The sequence below is a fragment of the Kryptolebias marmoratus genome, linkage group LG6 (genome assembly GCF_001649575.2).
Source record: "Kryptolebias marmoratus isolate JLee-2015 linkage group LG6, ASM164957v2, whole genome shotgun sequence".
NCBI lineage: Eukaryota > Metazoa > Chordata > Actinopteri > Cyprinodontiformes > Rivulidae > Kryptolebias > Kryptolebias marmoratus.
In genome coordinates this window covers 28,748,360-28,769,096 of record NC_051435.1, presented here as the reverse complement: position 1 = coordinate 28,769,096, position 20,737 = coordinate 28,748,360, and the positions used below count along the sequence as shown (strand labels likewise).

Below are 20,737 nucleotides of genomic sequence, written 5' to 3'. Positions count from 1 at the left end.
GGTCACATGACTGCAGGTGTTGATTGGAGTGAAACTGACTGGGGATCAGGCCTAAAGCTCCATTATAGGTTTTTGAAAGCTGAAATCTGAGACCTCCTCCTCTGTTTAATGTTGGTTTCTCCTTTTTGACATAAATGGCTTCTTTTACTCCACTCTCAAACCATCTGTCTTCTCGGTCCAAAATATGAACATTTTGGTCTTCAAAGGAGGGGCTCATTAGAGTCGCACGGGGCTCCGCGAACAGCGTGCGGATCTTAGCACGCGGTGGAGGCGCTTATACTTGGTGCTTACGTCGGTGCAGTATTCTCCAAAAAGACAGGGGGCAGTACGCTACGTAACCAGTGGAAATACGGTAAAAAGAGAGCAGATGGATGAATGGAGCCCGGCGCTCGCGGTCCACACCAAGTTATAAAAGGTGCATGACGTGACACTGCGTGGGATCTTCGCGCAGGGGCGGGGACAGCGCGATTGTGTCACTGTTGGCGCGCGCACCCTCGCATGGTGAGGTAGATAAAGGTAGCGGTTTTGGGGGAGCAGGTGTGGAAAAAAATGTGTATAAAAAATGACGTATTTATAATAAACAAGTGGAGCTTAGCCTGGCGGGTGCTAATTTCCACTCCTGGATACAGGTCCTTCAGAAGTCTGTGACATCTTAAAAGTGCACATGCTTTTAAATGCTAATCTCCTCTTTTGTGTTGCTGTTACTCCAGCACAGGTACAAAAATAATAGAGGTTTGCTGAGAGGAATAGTTGTTGGTTTCCTCCTCTGTATCACACACCTTAAAAGCTCATTGGAGAAAAGTCTGGTCAGTAAAAACAAGCAAAACATAGAGCAGGTAACAGTTCTGTGATCAGTCTTTACAACTGTGCTGAACAGAGATGTGTCAACATGTTAGACCTGAAGGCAGATGGTCTCCAACTGTGTCCCTCAACAACAAAACTCAGCATTTCTACACAACTTCATCCTCTCCAGGAATGGAAAAGAAGCAGATTAGAAACCAAAACTGATATTTAAACAGGTTTAAAATGACTGGAACTGAACTTCTTAGAAACAGATACTGATGAGATCAGAAGCCTTTTAATATTATCTTATCTTATTAATTTGTAATGTTTTCAGATTTCTCAGTTTGCATACTGTCTTTCAATGACTTTGTAACTGTATGTGTGTGGTCTCTAGGTATCTGTGTACCTCAACCGAGGAGGATTTACCTTTCAGCCGCCTCAGACACTGACAGGGTCAGAGGTTTATGCCAGATATGGTTCTGCCATTGCAGCACTGGGAGATCTCAACAGGGATGGGTACAACGGTATTCCTGATCACTCACGACATCCACATATTTGATGTTTTTGTGTTTGTGAGGACCCTTGTTGTTTAGCCTCATTGAAACTAGTTTCTAACCTGAAATTTGAAAGCAAGTTTGAAATTGCAAACAGCATGAAAGCACTAATTCAAACAATGCTCAGTGCTGTGGTTTAGACTCCTGCATACACATATGTGCACACATAAGCACATCTTTGTGCTAAAGCAGTCAGGCTTTATTCCTAGCAACTACAGTCTTTCCCCTTCATATTTCCTGTTTTTGTCTGCCACTTCCCACCCCACTTCAACTCGCAGATGTGGCCATCTCTGCTCCATATGGAGGCTCCGACCACAACGGTTTGGTTTACATCCATAATGGTCGCCCTCAGGGCCCTGACCCGTCACCTTCACAGGTAATCTTTCAAAGTTTTACTTTGGACATTACAGTCATGGGAAAAATAAAGCCTGCTCTCTTTCAATTTTACAGTTTTACATAATACAGAACAAAATAAAAATTATCCTAACTCTCCAGGGTTCAGAATTCACAACCAATTTTTTCACATGATTATTTATTAAACAAAAATGAAACCAAAATGAATAACCCTGTGTATGGAAAAACTAAGTCCACCTTTGCTGCTTCTATAGGATTTATGATAAAAAGTAGCAGACAGGTGCTGCTAATCAAAGGTATTCACTGATCATCAGTGTGACCACCTCTATAAAAGCAGGAGATTTGTCAGTTTGCTGCTCTGGAGCATTCAGGTGTGTGTTAACACAATGCCAAGTGAAAAGACATCAGCAATGACCTCAGAGAAGCAACTGTGCTGCCCACCATTCTTGGGCCAGTCGAGCATCATTTCCAAAGCATTTGAAGTTCATTAATCTACAGGAAGTTGAAAACCTTTCCAGCAAATTTACCCCAAGGTCAGAATGTGCAAAGCTCAGAATAATTGCAAAACATCCAGGAGCTCCATCTCAGACTCTAAAGGCCTCAGTAAGAAGTATAAAAGACAGTATTTATTGACTGAGACAGTATAATTAAAAGAAGACTAAATGAGTACTGTATGTCTTGTTTGGAAGGGTTGCATGACAATACCTCTTCTCTAAAAAGAATATGGCATCATTGCAAAGTTACATCTGAATGCACCACGAGACTTATGCAACAATGTCTTTGTGCTGATATGCTTTTGTTTTTTTAGAACACAGTGCTGTGCATTTATGGGTAAGCATCTCCGCTTTAGTCTCATCTGTCCAAACACCTCATACGAACTGTCAAGTATAGTGGTGGGGGGGTGATATTTGGGCTTATTTTGTAGCCGCAGGGCCTGGGCATCTTGTAGTCATTGAGTTGACCATGAACCTCTTTGTAGAGAAATGTATTCCAGAGTGAAATGTGAAGCCATCTCTCTGACAACTGAAGCTAGGCCCAAGAAAAGAATTAATGTTGCACTGGCCCAGACCTCAACCTGATTGAAATACTGTGGTGGGGCCTGAAGAGATCTGTGCAGAAACTAATATCTGCAAACCTCAATGTACTGAAGCAAAGTTGGAAAAATTCCTTCACAACATCGTGAGAGACTGATAGTCATACAGAAAACCGCTGCTAAGAGTTATTGTTGCTAAAGTGGTTGTACAAGCTATTAAATGGACTTAGTTTTTTTTACATAAGATTTTCCATTTTGTCTTCATTCTGTCTAATAATGACGTAATAGAATCTGTGTGTTTTTGTACACTTGAGGTTCAATTTGAATAGTTTTAGAACCTGGTAAAGATACTGGTAAAGAGATCTTTTTATTAGGCTCTGAAACATAAGACCATAAAATTGAAAGATGGAAGACTTTATTTTTTTCTAAAACTGCATCTCCTTTTTCATTTGTATTCGACCACTCATTGTCATAAACCTTGATGTTTCTCAACAGTCTCAAACTGATTGATTTGTTAATAATTTCAGCCACAGATTTTGATCAAAATTATATACGTTTTGCATAAATCAATGGCTGAAAATGGTTTCTTTGGAGAAACACACTGTGTGAGATCTTATAGAAAGTGAGCCTTTTTGGTTGTTGACTTTCACTTTGGATACCAGGATAAAATTTTGTAGTTGTTGAGGAAGGAGGCCTCACTTCAGCAAAACAAAAAGTTTGTTTTTGAGCCACATCCTCCTACTGCTTTTAATAAGAACAAAAATAGAGACAGTCCTGACATGTAAAATTATATAAAATAAATTAATAATCAAGAATCAAAATGAAATTCTAATTTACTGTGGCGGCACTATTTTTCAGATTCTTCAGGGCAAATGGGCATCTAGCTACATGCCCGCTAGCTTTGGATACTCAATGACAGGAAATACTGACATAGACCAAAATGGATATCCAGGTACAGATACACACACCCACACACACACACACATGAAAATGTGTATGAAGAGGCACAGCAAGGATTCCATGTGCTGCTATAAAAAAGCTGATCTGTGTGTGTGTGTCCTGCAGATTTAATAGTTGGAGTGTTTGGATCAGACAAAGCAGTTTTATTCAGGTAATCAGATCTAAGTTTTGGTTTATGTGTTGGAGTGTGTGTGTGTGTGTGTGTGTGTGCGTTTGTACATGCGTGCTCTCCTGCTGTGTATGTGTGTCTGGTACTTCGAGCAGAAGCTGAGAGGTTTAATGAGTGAGGCCACCTCTGATATCAAAGAGCTACTGTTGTTCATTCAGTTTACCCCTACTGTCTTTATAGATGTTATTAGGACACGTTTAACCCTTTCTGTAATGAGAAACATTCAAACGTATGTTTTTGCTCCCACATTTTTTGACTTAAAAACATGTTATCACTCCTATCAATAAGAGAAAAGCATGCAGGTATTGTTTATTAAATCCAGTTTTGCTTTCTTATTTACAAGCTAAATAAGTATTTTTTAAAAATAAAGACATTTTTGTACAAAACACTATATTTGTCATTGACCACATAAACATGGTACTCATTTATACCTTGTCTATCTTTCATGAAGAGGACTTGAAGTCAATCTCAAAGATGTTTTTATACTGACTATCACAGCATTCAGCCACATGTAACATAAGATCCATGACCACGCTGCAAACATGAGCTGCTATGAGTCAAGTTGGTTTCCTTGTGTTTGTTTGTGTGTCAGAGCTCGTCCTGTGATCAGTGTGAATGCTACATTAGACATAACCCCCCAGATCATCAACCCGGAGGAAAAGACCTGCCAGATTCCTGGTAGCAGCATATTTGTGTCATGGTGAGTTTTCACATTTTACCAGAAACAACTTCATTCAGTTTGTTTAGCTGCTGTCACACAGTTTGGTATTTTGCTACAAATCTTGATTTATTATTTAGAATTTTGGTCAATAAAAAAATTAGGCAAACTGTGTTAAACATAAAGTTGAGTGACATGTAACATTCATGATGCATTCCTGCTAGGTATGTATTAGATCTGAAGGGTGGAAAAGCTGCAGCATATGACTGTAAACATAGGTTATGCTACGTTGCTGTGTTGTAATGGTCTTATTCTTTCTGTTGGTGTGCATATTTGTGACATTCAGAAGCATCTTGTTGCAGTTCTTCCTTCAGCCTGTGAAAATAACAATCTTCGTCAGTGTCTCACCAGCATCTTCTGTATCTTCTTCTTGTTCCTTGTCTTTGTTGCTCTCCTCTGGCAGATCCTAGGCTGGCAATTTATTTCCTGTTCTTTTCATCTCCAAATAAAGTCCAAACCAAAGACAAACAATGGCAATGACTATTACGTATAAAAGCATCACAGATACACCACAACACTGTGGCAGTAGAGACATAGTGTGGAATGAGATGGGATGTTACAGTTGAGTCACTGCTACATAAATTTTGTTATCATGCTGTATATACAGTATGATGTATATGATGTTTGAAAGTTTGCTGCTTTCAGGTTACAGAATTTTTTGATATGACCAATAAATCTGTAGCAACCTGGTGTTGCTGGAGGTCAAACTACATATAGAGCATCAGATTCATAAAGAGATGTTGTGAAAGCATTTCTTACAGCCATGTACAGGTATTTGCCAGTATGCCATAAAAATGCAAGGCAAATACACAAAAGTGAGATATTATGGCCACTTTTCTTTTGACAATTGACAGAGAATAAGTCTTAGTTTAGTTTGTAAAGTGTAATTAATTTTGTTCTGTTATTTGACCTTTAACAGACAATACTTTTATTTTCCCCTGAAGCTTGAGCTGAACTCACCAGCTGCTGGCAGTAACTTTATATTCAGTGCTCAGATATTATCAGATTGGTGTCAGTCTGAATACTTAAATTAAATTCTTTCTCTGGGATTAGTGTTGTAGTTGACTCTGTGTGTGTTTTGCAGTTTTAAGGTGAAGTACTGTCTGGCTGCATCTGGCAATGGAGCTCCACAGACTCTGAGTGAGTAAAACCTGCCTTTTTTGTATCATTGGAGTGACAGTTGTTGCTTTCACGCGTATTCATTTTCTTCTGTCTGTAATCACTTGCCCAGATTTTCATGTTGACATCACATTGGATCGTCTGAAGCAGAAGGAGGCAACCAAACGGGCCCTCTTCCTGCACGGTCGGACCTTTCAGTACACAAAGAACATGACGGCAAACAATGACAGGACCCTGGCCTGTGAAGAGCAGGAAGTCTTCCTGAGGGTGAGGAAGTTTTAGATCAACAAAAATGAAAATGAAAAACATTTTAATCAAGTCTGATGCATCTCTTCAAATGACGTGACATACAAAATGCAGATGATTCAGCAGTTCAGAAGTTAAAAACTGATTCTGTTCTTTGGTCATGCAGTTTTTAGACTTTAAAAATTTGAGATCGGAAATAGTTAAACTGCATTTGCTTGGTTCTTAATTTAAAATACAGCTAAACAAGTTGTCTCTGGATTAACTCACAAGATGAAGATTTCAACCTTTTTAAGAGGTTCTGATTGGCGGTGTCTGCTTCAACTAACTATTCTCTGAACAAAAATCGTGACAAGGTTCAACTTCTTGTTTTAATCAAACAGCTTTCTTGAATGTTACTCTTGCTTCCTGTTTTTCTAGAATAAAATATCTTTATAGGTCATAATGACCTGGAGCTTAAAAATAGGGTTTCAGAAGATAAGACATTTGCATAAATCCCACCTCATGTTTTCTTCACTTGATGTAACTATGTCATTGCACTGTCCTCGGTATTTCTGCAATGTATCATGCATACAATTGATTGCCAGCTTTTTGTCATCAGTTAGATTCTTTCAGTCACAGGCTCTTCCTGCACACACACACATACACACACACACTTATTTAACTTTTAAAAACAAAAGATGAATTTTTACAAGGGCCTTTTTTCATCAATTTAATTAAAAAATTGAAGGTCAAGAATTCCTTGAATTAAAGTATATTGCCCACTGCTTTTCATGTCAGTTTTAAACTAAGATCATCTTATGTTACTAAAAGTTTGAGTTAAAGTCATTTTGGTCAAATTTTTTAAAATAACATTATTTGCTGTCTCAAATGTCACAAAATGTCACCTCAGGACAGGGGTGGGCAAATAATTTCTTCAGGGGGCCACATGAAAAATTTGAAATGTGTTGGAGGGCCAAACCAGCAATGACTCAAATTTATTATTCGCTCATTGTACGTTTTCTCATTATATCTCTTTTTGTAATGAAATACTTAAACCAGATTCTTTTGGTAATAAGAAATAAGAATATTCTGTAAGTATTTATAAAAGTGGACAAATTGTGGTTTAGGTTAATGTGAGAATTAATACTAATTCTTTTAAGTTAATAGTTTAAAACAAACACAGTCATCACATTTTAATTTTATTTTTAACTTGTTAATCTCTTCTCAACTGAAATGGTGTGTATTATGCTGAACAACTGATCAACTGTATACATGAACAATAAGTGGTTTTTGTCATGATTTTAGGCAGAGATTTAGCCCACATGCAGAACACACTCAGGAGCCAGGAAATAGGAATATAAAGATTTATTGAACACAGTGAATAGTGTACTGGATGCCAGGAAAAAAGATACTGGAGATACTGGTTTGTTGATGGTGATAATTATATTGGCAGAGGTAATGCTTACTGGAAGTTGAAGATGACTTTTCCTGGAGGAGTCCAATGTACGAGTCTGAGTCCTGTTGTGGTGGAATCCAGTTGGGTCTGAGATCCGGTGGTGTTGGAGGGTGAGCAGGGTTTGGTCAGGGAAGGCACTTAGTCTATGAAGGTCTAAGTCTCTGTGAACTATGGAACCTGGAACAAAGCAAGGTTGCATGAAGCAAAGTCCAAGAAGTTAGCTTGGTCTAGAGGTAACTCACATACCATACAGGTAAAACGCTCTGATGGTGAAGTGTTGGCTGCAGCGTCCTTTTAAGCCTCCCTTGATGAGCTGATTATTAGAAACACCTGCTGGTAGCTCCTCCTGATGACAGGCACCCTCTGCTGGATCTCAGGTGGAAATAGCAGGCAAAAAACAAAAACTCCAGACTCCTGACATTACTCCCCCCTCAATGGCTGCCACCTGGCGGCCGAGGGTTGACGTAGAAGGAACAGATGCCCAATAATCCGAGATAAGTGTCGGATCACGTATAAAAGAACGGGGCACCCATAATCGGTCCTCGGGACCATAGCCCTCCCAATCGTCAAGGTATTGCCAACCCCGACCTCGCCGACGGGAGTCCACAATCCGAATAAACAGGGTGCCCCTCAAAGTCCTGGGCGGGTGGAGGGGGCTTGGCCGGAGGGCACAAATGACTGGTAAGCATAGGCTTAATCTGTGACACATGGAAGGTAGGGTGGATACGAAGACCAGGTGGCAAACACAGACGAACAGCAGTAGGACTAATTATCTCTTCGACCTCGTACGGGCCAATAAAACGTGAAGAAAGCTTCCTAGACATTGACTTTAATGGAATGTTCTTGGTTGATAACCACACCTTCTGACCAGAGGTATACTGTGGAGCAGGTCTGCATCTCTTGTCAGCAAATCTTTGGTTCTGCTTGGCTGTTCTTTGGAGGGCCATGATAGTGTTAGATCAAACCTGTCTGCAGCGATGGATGTGGTGTTGTACTGATGTGGTAGAAATGTTCCTCTCCTCGGATGGAAAGAGGGAGGGTTGATACCCCAAGGAGACCTCAAAGGGAGACAGACCAGTAGCAGCAGAGACATGTGAATTGTGTGCATATTCGATCCAGGGTAAAAACTTACTCCAGTCCTGCGGGTTGGATGAGGTGAGGCATCTGAGGGTGGATTCCAGCTCCTGATTCATCCTTTCAGTTTGACCATTGGACTGAGGGTGGTAACCTGAGGAGAGTGAGACTTTTGCATTAAGTGCATGACAAAACTGTTTCCAGACTTGGGACACAAATTGGGGACCTCGGTCAGATAGAATCTCCTGTGGTATTCCATGAAGACTGAAAACATGTTTGATAGGGAGTTGAGCTGTCTGAAAAGCTGATGGAAGCTTCTTGAGGGGAACAAGATGACATGTCTTAGAAAAACGGTCAATGACTGTGAGTATGGTGGTCATACCTTGAGACGTGGGAAGTCCTGTGACAAAATCCAAAGCAATATGTGACCATGGTCTCTTAGGTACCTCGAGGGGCTGCAACAGACCAGCGGGGGGTTGTGAGGAGGTCTTATTCCGTGAGCAGACAGGACATGCCAACACATACTCCTTGACATCCCTGTGAATGGATGGCCACCAAAAAGTTCTGGATATTAAGGAAATGGTGCGACTGACTCCGGGATGACCTGAAAACTTAGAAGAATGAAACCAGTGAATTAAACAAGAACGGACAGAAGAGGGGACATAGGCTCTATTGGGTGGACCGTTTCCAGGATCTGGTTCCTTCTGTAGAGCCTGATGAACCAGACCCTCAATCTCCCAGGTAAGGGAACCAATAACACATCCGGGAGGGAGTATAGTGGTGGGCTCAGAATCATTGTCTTCTGGGAAGTACTGACGTAATAGGGCGTCAGGCTTAATGTTTTTAGAACCAGGACGGAAGGAGATGTTTAAGTTGAACCGGGAAAAAAAATGGACCACCGGGCCTGACGTGAGTTCAACCCCTTGGCTGTAGAGATATATGACAAGTTCTTGTGATCTGTCCATATTAACACAGGTAACTCCGTACCTTCTAGCCAATGTCTCCAATCTTCGAGGGCTAGTTTTATAGCTAGAAGTTCTTTATCGCCGACATCATAGTTTACGTGAGTAAAACACACATGGGTGGAGCTTGCTGTCCTGCACAGAGCGTTGAGAGAGCACGGCTCCTACACCAGTGTCAGATGCGTCCACCTCGAGAATGAACTGTCTTTTAGGGTCTGGTTGAATGAGGATGGGTGCTTGAGAAAACCTCCTCTTGAGGTCGGCAAAGGCTAAAGCAGCCTCTGGGGTCCATGTAAAGGCTCTCTTGGTAGACGTTAAGGCAGTAAGGGGGTTAGCCACCTGACTAAAATTTCTGATAAAGCGCCTGTAAAAATTAGCAAACCCTAGGAAGCGCTGGAGTTGTTTTCTGTTCTCCGGAACAGGCCAATCCAGAACTGCCTTTATCTTGTCCGGATCTGACCAAACCTGCCCACCCTCAAAGACGTAACCGAGGAAGGTGATGTGGAATGAAACTTACATTTCTCTGCCTTGACGAATAGTCGGTTTTCTAACAGGCATTGCAGTACCAGTCTGACATGGCGTTGATGTTCTGAAACAGACTTTGAGTAGATGAGGATGTTGTCCAAGTATACAAAAACAAATACATTCAAAAACTCACATAGCACATCGTTGACTAATGCTTGAAATATAGCTGGTGCGTTGCATAAACCAAAAGGCATGACCAAATACTCAAAATGACAGACAGGGGTCTTAAAAGCAGTTTTCCATTCATCCCCCTGACGAATTCGGACCAAATGATAAGCATTGCGTAAATCGAGCTTGGAGAAAATGGTGGAACCCTGGACTGATTCAAAAGCTGAAGAAATGAGTGGTAATGGATATTTATTCTTGACTGTGATCTGATTGAGACCCCGGTAATCAATGCATGGACGTAAACCTCCATCCTTCTTTCCCACGAAGAAAAACCCCGCTCCTAGTGGGGAAGTAGAATGACGGATTATTCCTGTCGTAAGTTACTCGTTAATGTAATTCTCCATGGCCAGTCTTTCAGGGTGGGAAATATTGTAAAGTTTGCTTGTGGGTAATGATGTTCCAGGTAGGAGATCAATGGCACAGTCATATGGACGGTGGGGTGGAAGAGACAAAGCCTTACTTTTACTGAAAACCATCTTTAGGTCATGGTACTGACCTAGGTCATGGTCATGGAGCTGATTATTAGAAACACCTGCTGGTAGCTCCTCCTGATGACAGGCGCCCTCTACTGGATCTCAGGTGGAAATAGCAGGCAAAAAACAAAAACTCCAGACTCCTGACAGTTTTAAATATTGGAAAGGCCTGATAGACCTGAAGTGCTGAAACTTGAAGAAAATGACTGAATAACACAAAAGTACCTCCAATCAGATTAAAATTAATGGAAAAAAAGTACCACAAAGTACTTTAAATATCGCAAAAACATAAAAGAGGTACACACAAAAAAGTAATAGCACTTTAAGTAACAATACAATAACTACAAAATGAAACTGGAACGACTTGAAAACCTGTAAGAACTGACAAACCATCAAAGTACTCTAAATATTGCAAAATCCTCTACTACAAATAAAGTACTCCAAAACTGATGTATTATAAGGAATATAAAGATTCAAGTATCATGTCAATAGTTCAGTTCACTTGTTCAATGAGAAAAGTCCAGTCTGTCTTGGGCTTCAACAAGTGCATTGAAATCTGGCTGAATGTCTGATGTGGCAATGCGTAGGACAGCTGCAAGGTGATCATCAGTTATGGAAGACCTGTATCTGGATTTGTTGAACTTCATCACTGAAAATGTTTGCTCGCATACATATGTAGAGCCAAAAAGCACAAGAATCTTTTGAACGTGTCTCCTCAAGTGTGGAAAGTTCTCCTGTTTGAGTGAAGAGTAAAGCTCAAGCAGTGGGACTGACCCAAAGCGCTCTGCCAGACGTGTGTCAGACTGCAAGTCAATGAGTTCCATCTGAACATCACTGGATTCACTATCATCACTGCAAGTGAAGGGAGGAGACACCAGGTGCATTTCACTCTCAACAGTTTTGAAGTCTTGAAATCGCCTTGAAAACTCAACATGCAGTTCTTCTAACATGGATGAGTACCTTTGGAGCTGATCTGTTGATGGGGTGGCTTGCTTCAGTGTTGGCATGTGAGTGAGAATATTATCCCTGATTTGGCGTGACAGAAGCTGCAACTTTCTACTGAAGGCCTTGACTGCACTGTACAGTTCATAGACAACAAGGCCCTTGCATTGCAGTTTGACATTTAGTTCATTCATCTTAGCAGTCACATCAACAGTAAAACCAAGATCTGCCAGCCAGTCTGCCTCTGAAAGCTGAGGGATGGCATGTCCCTTCCTCACACAGAACTCCTGAATCTCCTCTCTCAGGTCCCAGAAGCTTTTCTGCACCTTTCCCAGACGGAGCCACCTGACGGCTGTGTGGTAGCTTAGGTCACAGTGGTCAACCTCAGTTTCCTCTAAAAGTGAAACAAACTGCCTGTGATTCAGTGCCCTTGCTCTGGTAAAGTTAACTGTTTTAGTTACAACATCAACAATGTGATTCACTTTTAACACAGACTTACACAACACTTCCTGATGTATAATACAATGAAAAAAAAGTTGATGTCTGCTCAGGGTTCTTTTCTGCCTCTTGGTCTTGGATTCTCTTTAATAGACCAACTTTTTTTCCTGTAAGATTTGGACACCCATCCGTTGTGATGCCCACCAGTTTGTTCCATTTCAGTCCCGAGCTTTCCAGACATGCATTTACCTCTGTCACTCCCTATTGTTGTCCCTTTCATTGACCGCATGTCTGCCAGCTCCTCCGTGATTCTAAAGTCTGCATTGATCCCGCGCACGATGATGAACAGCTGGGCAGTGTCCCGAATGTCACAGCTCTCATCCAAAGCCAGGGAAAAGTACTCAGTCATTTACGCTGTCCTTCAGTTGTAGCACCAGGTTTTTTGCGTTGTCCTCAATTCGTCTCCTTACGGTGCGGCAGGAAAGGGAGACGTTCTCAAAAGCGTCTTTTTTCTCGGGACAAATTAGCACAGACGATTCCACCAAACACTCCTTAATAAACTCCCCGTCAGAAAAGGGTTTGCTCTTTCTAGCAATCTTGTGGGATATGACAAAACTTGTCTTGACTGCAGCACCTCTGGATGACAAGCATTTTGTAAAAAGTGCTTATTGAGTTTGCAACACAGACAACTCAGTGACAGGCTCCTTCTCTGAAAAGTTCTTGTATTTCTCCTGGTGTTTGGTCACGTAGTAGATGGATATTATATTCCTTTACCACAGCCACCTGCGCACCACAAACTAAACAGACCGCTTTACCTTTGACTTCTGTAAACAAATATTTAGCTGTCCATGCCTTGTTGAAAACACAGCATTCAAAATCAACTTTTCTTTTTTTACTATGAGATAACATTTTCCGGCTGCTAGCATCACCTGTCACTCTGCGTTAGCATTTACCCGCATGCATTCATAAACACTGTGCCAAGCCCTTTCAAAATAAAAGACAGATGTGTCGCATGTACACTAAAATACATTTTTATTTTTGACTGGGGGGGCCGTGGGCCGGACATGGATGTCCAATGGGCCATATCTGGCCCACAGGCCTGAAAATGCCCAGGTCTGCCCTAAGAGTATGTGTCATGAATGACTCTTAGCCACTACGTCAATTTTAGCTCAAAATCTGTCAAATTTACGCAGTTATAACCATTTCTGCATTTGCTAAGGTTTCATTACCTGTGACATCTTGAATTGGACTGACTCCAAAAGGTAATCTGGTATAGATGTTCATCCAATAAATAATTAGTTTCATTAAAATCTGTCCAGGTTCATGTGATATTTTGCCAACAGACACAGATAAGTGCATTATCTCTCACCTTTTGGTAGCTGGCAGTGATCAAATGTCAATCACAATAATTACAGATTAGGGAGTTTAATGCCATGTGGATTGGAATTCTTGTTGTTTTCCACAAGTTAACTTAAAAAAAGTAAGGAGGATACACATTTTAGGGAAAGTTGAAACATTAAAAGTTATTTTATTATTTCAATTATTTCAAGTTTTTACATGAAATAAGGTTAGGCCTTGTCGGCTCCCTCGCCCTGATTCTCAGCCCTGACCTCCAGGGTGAGAGTGTTGTCATGTAGAGCTTCTCACGGTCGCTGCAAGTAGTAAAGAACATAAACAAAAAGTTTGAGGGCTGATGTGGGACATCTTTTTCTTCTTGTTCAGGACGATCGTGAGTTTCGAGATAAGATCACTCCCATCTCTGTGGCGATGGAGTACAGTCTGGACTACAAGTTGGCTGCAGACCAGACTGGACTGCAGCCCATCCTCGATGTGTCAGCACCATCTAACGTCACCAAACAGGTACTGTGAGTCTTCTCATAGCGCTCACAGTAGCCCCTTTCAGAAAACTCTTCATACTGGAACTGAGATGTCTTCTTGTCCTCACGTTACGCTTTCTGAAAGAACCGCTGCAGGATCTGAGGCATCTCAAAGAGGGGCTGGTCTTCGTGGCCACACCACAGAACTGTTTTGTTAAAGAGGCTAATGTCTGTAGCATTTGGACAGAAACTTCCTGTCTGGTCTCAATCAATAAAAAGCCACTATATTTGCTGGTACTGTAGGTTCGTTGTTATGTTGCTCATTACAATTTTTTTTTTTTTTTACTTCTCTGAAGTCAGATCCTCTTTTGTTGCAAAAGGCTGAAGATCATGCTAGATTGATTAGTGTGTAATTGCCTTTTGTCCTCTTAACACTGGGTTTTGTCTTATTTTTCTCCTTCTTTCTCCACTTTTTATCCCACTTTAACCGTTTTTTTCTTTCTTCCATCAGGCTCACATTTTGTTGGATTGTGGAGATGACAACATCTGTAAACCTGACCTCAAATTGTCCGTGAAGAGGTAGAAACTGTTCTTCTGCGGCTGACATGAAAACAGATATTTACCCTTAAAACCGGAAGAAAGCTTAGGCTTCCACTATATGAAGATAATATCTTGTTCTCTGATTGGCTGCAGTGACCGTGAGAAGCTCTACATCGGCGATGACAACGCTCTCACCCTGGAGGTCAGTGCTGAGAATCAGGGCGAGGGAGCCTATGAGGCTGAACTCCACATCTTCCCTCCACAGCAGGCCGACTTCACCGGGGTTGTTCGCAGTCAGGTAAGTGTCTCAGGATCATTTAATATCCTGAGGATATCAACTCTGATTTCCACACAGAATTAACCTTCATACGTCCATAAAAAATAAAACAAAATAACCGATTTTCAAGCTACCACAGCAGTCAGAAGTTTCCATACATTTACCGTGAGCACGAATGACATAATATTTTCAGACTTTTAATTATTTTTTTGAACTGTTCCTGAAAGTTCTAAAATGCCTTTCAGGGTTTCCCCCAGTGTATTATAAGCCTGGCGGGCCGCCAGGCTTTGGTGACTAAACTCCGCTTGTTTATTATAAATACGTCATTTTTTATACACATTTTTTTTCCACCCGCACCCCCAAAATCACTATCTTACCTACCTCACCGTGGGAGAGTGTGCGCGCCAACAGTGATGCAATCGCACTGTCCCCGCCCCTGCATGAAGGTCCTGCGCAGTGTTGCGTCATGCACCTTTTGTAACTTTGCGTGGACCGCGCGTGCCACGCTCCGTTCAAAATAAACGATTTCGGTGCTCTAGTGGAGCTGGTTCGCCAGTATCAGCATTTATATGATCCCTCTATGAGAGATCACAAAGATAATCAAAACTCATGGAAGGAGATTACTGCTGCAGCCGATAAAAAGGAGTGTTTATAGACCACAGAGGGAAGAAATATTAGTCCTATGATGGACGAATCACAACTAAAGCAAATAAGTAAATAAATCAATGAAAGTCAGACTGAATGCTTTAAGTTTAAACATCCTCTCTGTATCACAGCCAGAAACACAACAGCTCTTCCTCCTGAATACCTGCAGCCATATTTGATGTGACAACATCTGCTCTCTTTTTACCGTATTTCCACTGCTTACGTAGCGTACTGCCCCCTGTCTTTTTAGAGAATACTGCACCGACGTAAGCACCAAGTATAAACGCCTCCATCGCGCTCAGGTCTGTGTGCTGTTCACGGAGCCCTGCAGGACTCTAATGAGCCCTGAGGCCGAGTTTAGGCAAAAATGGTTAGTTGAGCTGAAATTCAACAGGTGGCTTTACAAGACTTAATATGGTAAGTGTGTTTTGTGCTTAGTGAAAATATTATCCTTGTTTACCAGTAAAATGATGCTATTAAATTCAGCATTAGATGTTTTGTTGTTCCATGTAGTGATCCAACATGCAGCCTGTGCCACAAAAAGCACAGTACAGTACAGCATCTGTCTGTTTGCCAGAGTTCTCTGTTGTTATTCATTGGCCTGGAAGTGAGACGTGTGTTGGTGCTTTGTTTGCACTTTTTCCTTTATGTTCATTTAATTTATTTGTAAATGTGACCTAAATTAGGATTCAAATTAGGTGCAATCAATTAGTATTTATTTTAATGTATTTTTGTTTGAAAAAGTATTTCAAAAGTGCCTTTTTGTAAAACTGTAGTTGTATAAATATTTGACACAAATATCTTACAATATCACATAATAAATAGCCGTATTTTCAACTTTCTGTCATCTTTTTTTCTACTAAATCACGGTCGGCCAATGATCGGCCGGCGAACAGCCACCTACCACCGGGCTTAGTCTCTCTTCAGAAGAGAAACCCTGGCATTTTTTCTTGACGAGGCCAAGGCCTGTTAACTATTTAGTGATCATCACTGACTGCAGCTGGAAGCTTTTGATTGTCAACATAAAAAGGATTTGTTTGAGAGGACTTGTTAGATTCATCAGTACTCATCTGCCATCCTCAGTTGAAAGGAAATTGTTAGGATGTTCAGGAACAACGCAGAAACCACCATGATTCAAGCCTACCATGAACTAGAAACTGCTGGAACACCGGTCTCTGTCCACAGTGGAGAGAGTTGCACATCACTGTGGACTGAGACCAAGAATGAAGGCCCTGCTTCACTGGACACACCTTCAAACAGCTCCACACCTCTATACCATTGGGCTGTTTTGCTGTCAGTGGTACTGGTGCATTGCACAAAGTGAATGGAACAATGACAAAAAGGACTACCTCCAAATTTTTCATTTTCACCTCAAATCAACAACTAAACGGTTGAAACTTAGACACAGTTGGGTGTTCCAGGAGGACAGCGGTTTCAAACAGAACTGGTTTCAGAATGGACAGAGCAGTCTATCATTAAGCTTCTGGAATGGACTTTCTATAGCGCCAACATCAGTTCTATTGAAAATGTATTCAATATTATTAAAATTAGAAGCTGGGTTCTTTCCAGGAAACCAACAAATTTAAATAACCAATTCTGCCGAAAAAAATGGTTAAATGTCCATTCAGAATTATACCAGAAGCTTGTTGGTGGTTACAAAAAGTGAGTGATTGAAGTTCAACATGCTAAGGAACATTTAACTAAATATTACTTGAGGTCCACAATGAATTCAAACTTGTGCACACAATTCTTGTTTTAAAATCCTCAATGATATACAGATTATGATTATACCACCCTGGAAAATGAGCAGTTCATATCAGTCTTTGAAGCCCAAAATTAATTTGGCATTTGTGCACACGATGAGTGAATGTAAACATATGACTGCAACTGTTTTTTGTTTTTGTTTGTTTGTTTTGTAAAATCAAAGTAATTCAGTGATTGTTGTCACTGTGGACTAAAGCTGTTCTTGAACAGACCCAGTCTAGTTCTTCAACATGTGACATTAGAAGCTGTGATGGTCCACCTATGCTTTTCACAGACACTCTCCAGACTATCCTGCGCTTACAAGAAGGAGAACCAGACCAAGATGGTGGTGTGCGACCTGGGAAACCCCATGAAGGGAGGAACTAAGGTCAGTGAATGTCTGCAGGCATCTTAGTCAGTCAGGATGGAGCTGGCTGGATGTGCCTGATGAGGCAGACACAGGTAGTGATGCTATATTTGGGAAGTACCGTAGATCAATCACTGTGGATGACCCAATATTTATGTGAATAGAAATAGAAACATACTTCATTGATATTTTGAGGGAAATTAATCAAATAAAGCATAATAGAGTTTATGGAAGACATTGAACAGAAAGGCAAAAAAACCAAGATTTTAATATTGTGCTGCTCAGGATGGGAGACCGCAACAAAGTGAAGATTCAACACAATCTGTTGGCTTCCTTAGATAGATAACTTTTACTGCTGTATTTTCTGGACTATAAGGTGCACTCAAAAGCCTTCAATTTTCTCAAAAAACGACAGGGCCTTTTAAATGTAAGAAGTCATAATGTTTTAGTAGGACTTTGGTAAACTACAAAGCCGCACCACTTACAGCATTAAGGCTCAGTTATTGTCTCTGTAGTGTCGCGCAGGGCTCCGCACACGGAGCGCGGACCTGAGCGAGCGGTGTAGGCATTTATACATGACGCTTACATCAGTGCAGTATTCTCCGAAAAGACAGGGCTGTTTTCTTTCACTTAATGCACCTTATATATGACAGAAGTTTGAAAATGGACCATTCATTGACAGTGCGCCCTATAGTGTAGAACATACGGTAATTGACTCTTTATATTGTATGTGAATGTTTTTGTTCAGTTCCCTAAGATGACTTTTGTTGTGACTTGGCGCTATATGAATACTTGTTTTTCTGTGTGTGTTTTCCGGCCCTCTGATTGGTCCCTGCCACCACCACCACCTCCTCCAGATCCTGGCTGAGTTGAGGTTCAGCGTACACCAGCTGTCAGAGGAGGACACATCAGTCAGATTTGACCTGCAGATAGTCAGGTATGACTGGTCTGTGTTTATCCAGAATACAGCTTACTTTGTTGTAGCACAGGCTACATGTTAATTTAGCCAATAGGGGCACAGTGCCACCTGCTGGCAGCACTGTTGTAAAGGAACTGGAGAGAAAACTGATGCAGATGGAGCACCAAGGAATTTTGTTAGAAGATGCTGGCAAGTGGGAGAAGTTATCACATTTTAGCACATTTGCAAATATTTAATGTGAAACATATGACAAAAGTGTTATTCACATTTTCTTAATTTGCAAGAGTTAAAACAAGAAAACAAAAAACTTAAAATAAAAAGGCAACATATTCTTGGTCTATGTATATTATACTCATCAAGCTATTTTCTTTTGTTGTAAAGATATATTATCTGCAACATTTCTGTCCAGCTGGCACAGTATAATGGTGTTTTATATCAGGGTTCCTACTCTGTTTAAGTAAAAAAAAAATCATATTTTCTATGCCTAAATTTTCATGTTTCTGTAAACCTCTGGGCCAATTTTTATGCTTAAGTACAAGATTCCCTACCTATTTATTAGAAATATTTGGACAGTATTCACAATTTCATATTTTGATTGCTCCAAAATCAATAATCAAAAAGATATTTAAAAATAAAGCAAAATGAAAAAAAATTTATACAAAACTTAACACTAGAAAACAACACTTCTGGGCGAAAGCAATCTTTTTGATTTTTTTTTTTCTTTTAAACATCCTGGTTAACTTAAATCTTCTTCAGTAAAACTTATTTTTTATTCTATGCTACCATTTTAAGTAAAAAACAGAAAAAAATCAACATTATGCCTACAATTCGAGAAGTTACAAAGAGTATACTTTAGTGCTAAATGATCTGTATTTATAAAGCATATTTTTAAACTTTTATAATGGTTTTCTTCCATACACAGCTGCCATTGTACATGCCATCAGTGGGAGAAACTTGGAGTTTCTACATTTTATATGGAATATTTCAAAATATTTTTTTTTTTTTTCAGAAATTCAGATTTATTTTATTTATGTCTGGAAAATGTAATGGTAGAAAAAGTCAGAAAACAGAAATGTTTTTCTATACTTATTCAGAGCTATAAAAAACTAAAAACAAATTCCATATTTTTCAAGACTGAAAGAACACCATTTTACATTAAAGTTTTAAAAAAATGTTAGCTTTCTTTTGTAAGCTTAGTCATAGTTAAATGTATCATGTATTCAGTACTGATGCATTACAATCTCATCCAGGCCTAAAGCATATGCAAGTTTTTCATTACTTTACCCTAAATATGATCAAAATTCTACAGAATAAATATGATGTATTAAAGAAGGTTAAAACTGGGTGATAAAGACCATAAACTCAGGAACATGGGCAACATTTCTTATCTTCACCGTTATCCAACCTCTGTATACAGTTGGTTCTGTATATGTACAGTAGATATTTGTTCTTAAACTTCAAAAATGACATGAAAACTGACTTTAGTCTGGAGTCTGTAAAGCCCTGGCAAATACAATTTAATCCTGATGAAGTGCAGAAAGTGTTGATATGTTCAATCAACACTTATAAGGTATTGTATCTGAAACAAGCTCTCATCCATCAACCAACCAAGATCAAAGCTGATTTCATTCATTAAAGCTGAGCTGATTGATTTTTCTTATGTATCCATTTAAACGACAAAAAGCCTGAATCTGAAAGAAGCAGCACACCTTGTCAGTTTTCTGTCACATTCCTGAGTTCTTGTTTCTGTGGGCGAGAGCGAAGCGGGGGGAGCAGGGGGAGGGGGTTGTGCAAGAGATGCAGAAGTATGTTAATGAAAGGTTTCAGCAGCTTTGGTTTCACTCCTCCCCAGCTCCTGACACTCTTTACTGCCTGTCAGACTCACTGGAATTTCAAACTATCTTTTAAGGAACTTTTTTTTTAAGGGTTTAGATTATTTAACAAATGCAGAGTCAATAACAAATCTGCTTTTTATTACAATATGCCACATTAATGCAGTATTTATGTACACTTTCTTTGTATCTCAACAATATTTGTGCAGAACCGTAGGATTTCTTTACACAACCTGAATTATCTTGTATTTGTGAACACATTTGAGTGGTTTTGATCAATTTAGTTCCAAAACAAGCTTGATTTGCTTTTTTTATTACATTTATTTTCAACATTTTATTTGAACCTTTTTCTGATGATGCTGTATCAGTGATAGGTAAATACATTTTTTGTTTTTTCACCTAAAAGCATTACATATCACTTTATGGTAGGTTTATTAGGCCCGAGCAGCGACAGCGCTGCGAAGGCCTATTGTATTTCGTGGAATTATTCTTCTTATTATTATTATTCCGTTCTAACGAAAATCGCAAATTTGGCGACCTTAACATACTCAAAAACTCACCAAACTTCACCGAAAATTGTCCCCCGCGAGAAATTGCACGATTCCATTGAAATCAAAAGTGGGCGTGGCCAAACTGCTCCACAG

General features: G+C 40.1%; 1 protein-coding gene across 1 annotated transcript in view; it reads left to right on the top strand.

Annotated features, from left to right (window-relative positions):
* itgav (integrin, alpha V) overlaps positions 1–20,737 on the top strand; it is a 68,673-nt gene that overhangs the window by 32,313 nt on the left and 15,623 nt on the right. The window contains exons 13-24 of the mRNA XM_017436164.3: positions 1,178–1,307; positions 1,616–1,713; positions 3,583–3,676; positions 3,790–3,835; positions 4,446–4,553; positions 5,656–5,711; positions 5,803–5,957; positions 13,676–13,813; positions 14,282–14,349; positions 14,464–14,608; positions 17,271–17,363; positions 18,200–18,279. Of these exons, the coding sequence (XP_017291653.1) occupies positions 1,178–1,307; positions 1,616–1,713; positions 3,583–3,676; positions 3,790–3,835; positions 4,446–4,553; positions 5,656–5,711; positions 5,803–5,957; positions 13,676–13,813; positions 14,282–14,349; positions 14,464–14,608; positions 17,271–17,363; positions 18,200–18,279 (1,211 nt within the window). The remainder of the gene's footprint in view (positions 1–1,177; positions 1,308–1,615; positions 1,714–3,582; positions 3,677–3,789; positions 3,836–4,445; positions 4,554–5,655; positions 5,712–5,802; positions 5,958–13,675; positions 13,814–14,281; positions 14,350–14,463; positions 14,609–17,270; positions 17,364–18,199; positions 18,280–20,737) is intronic.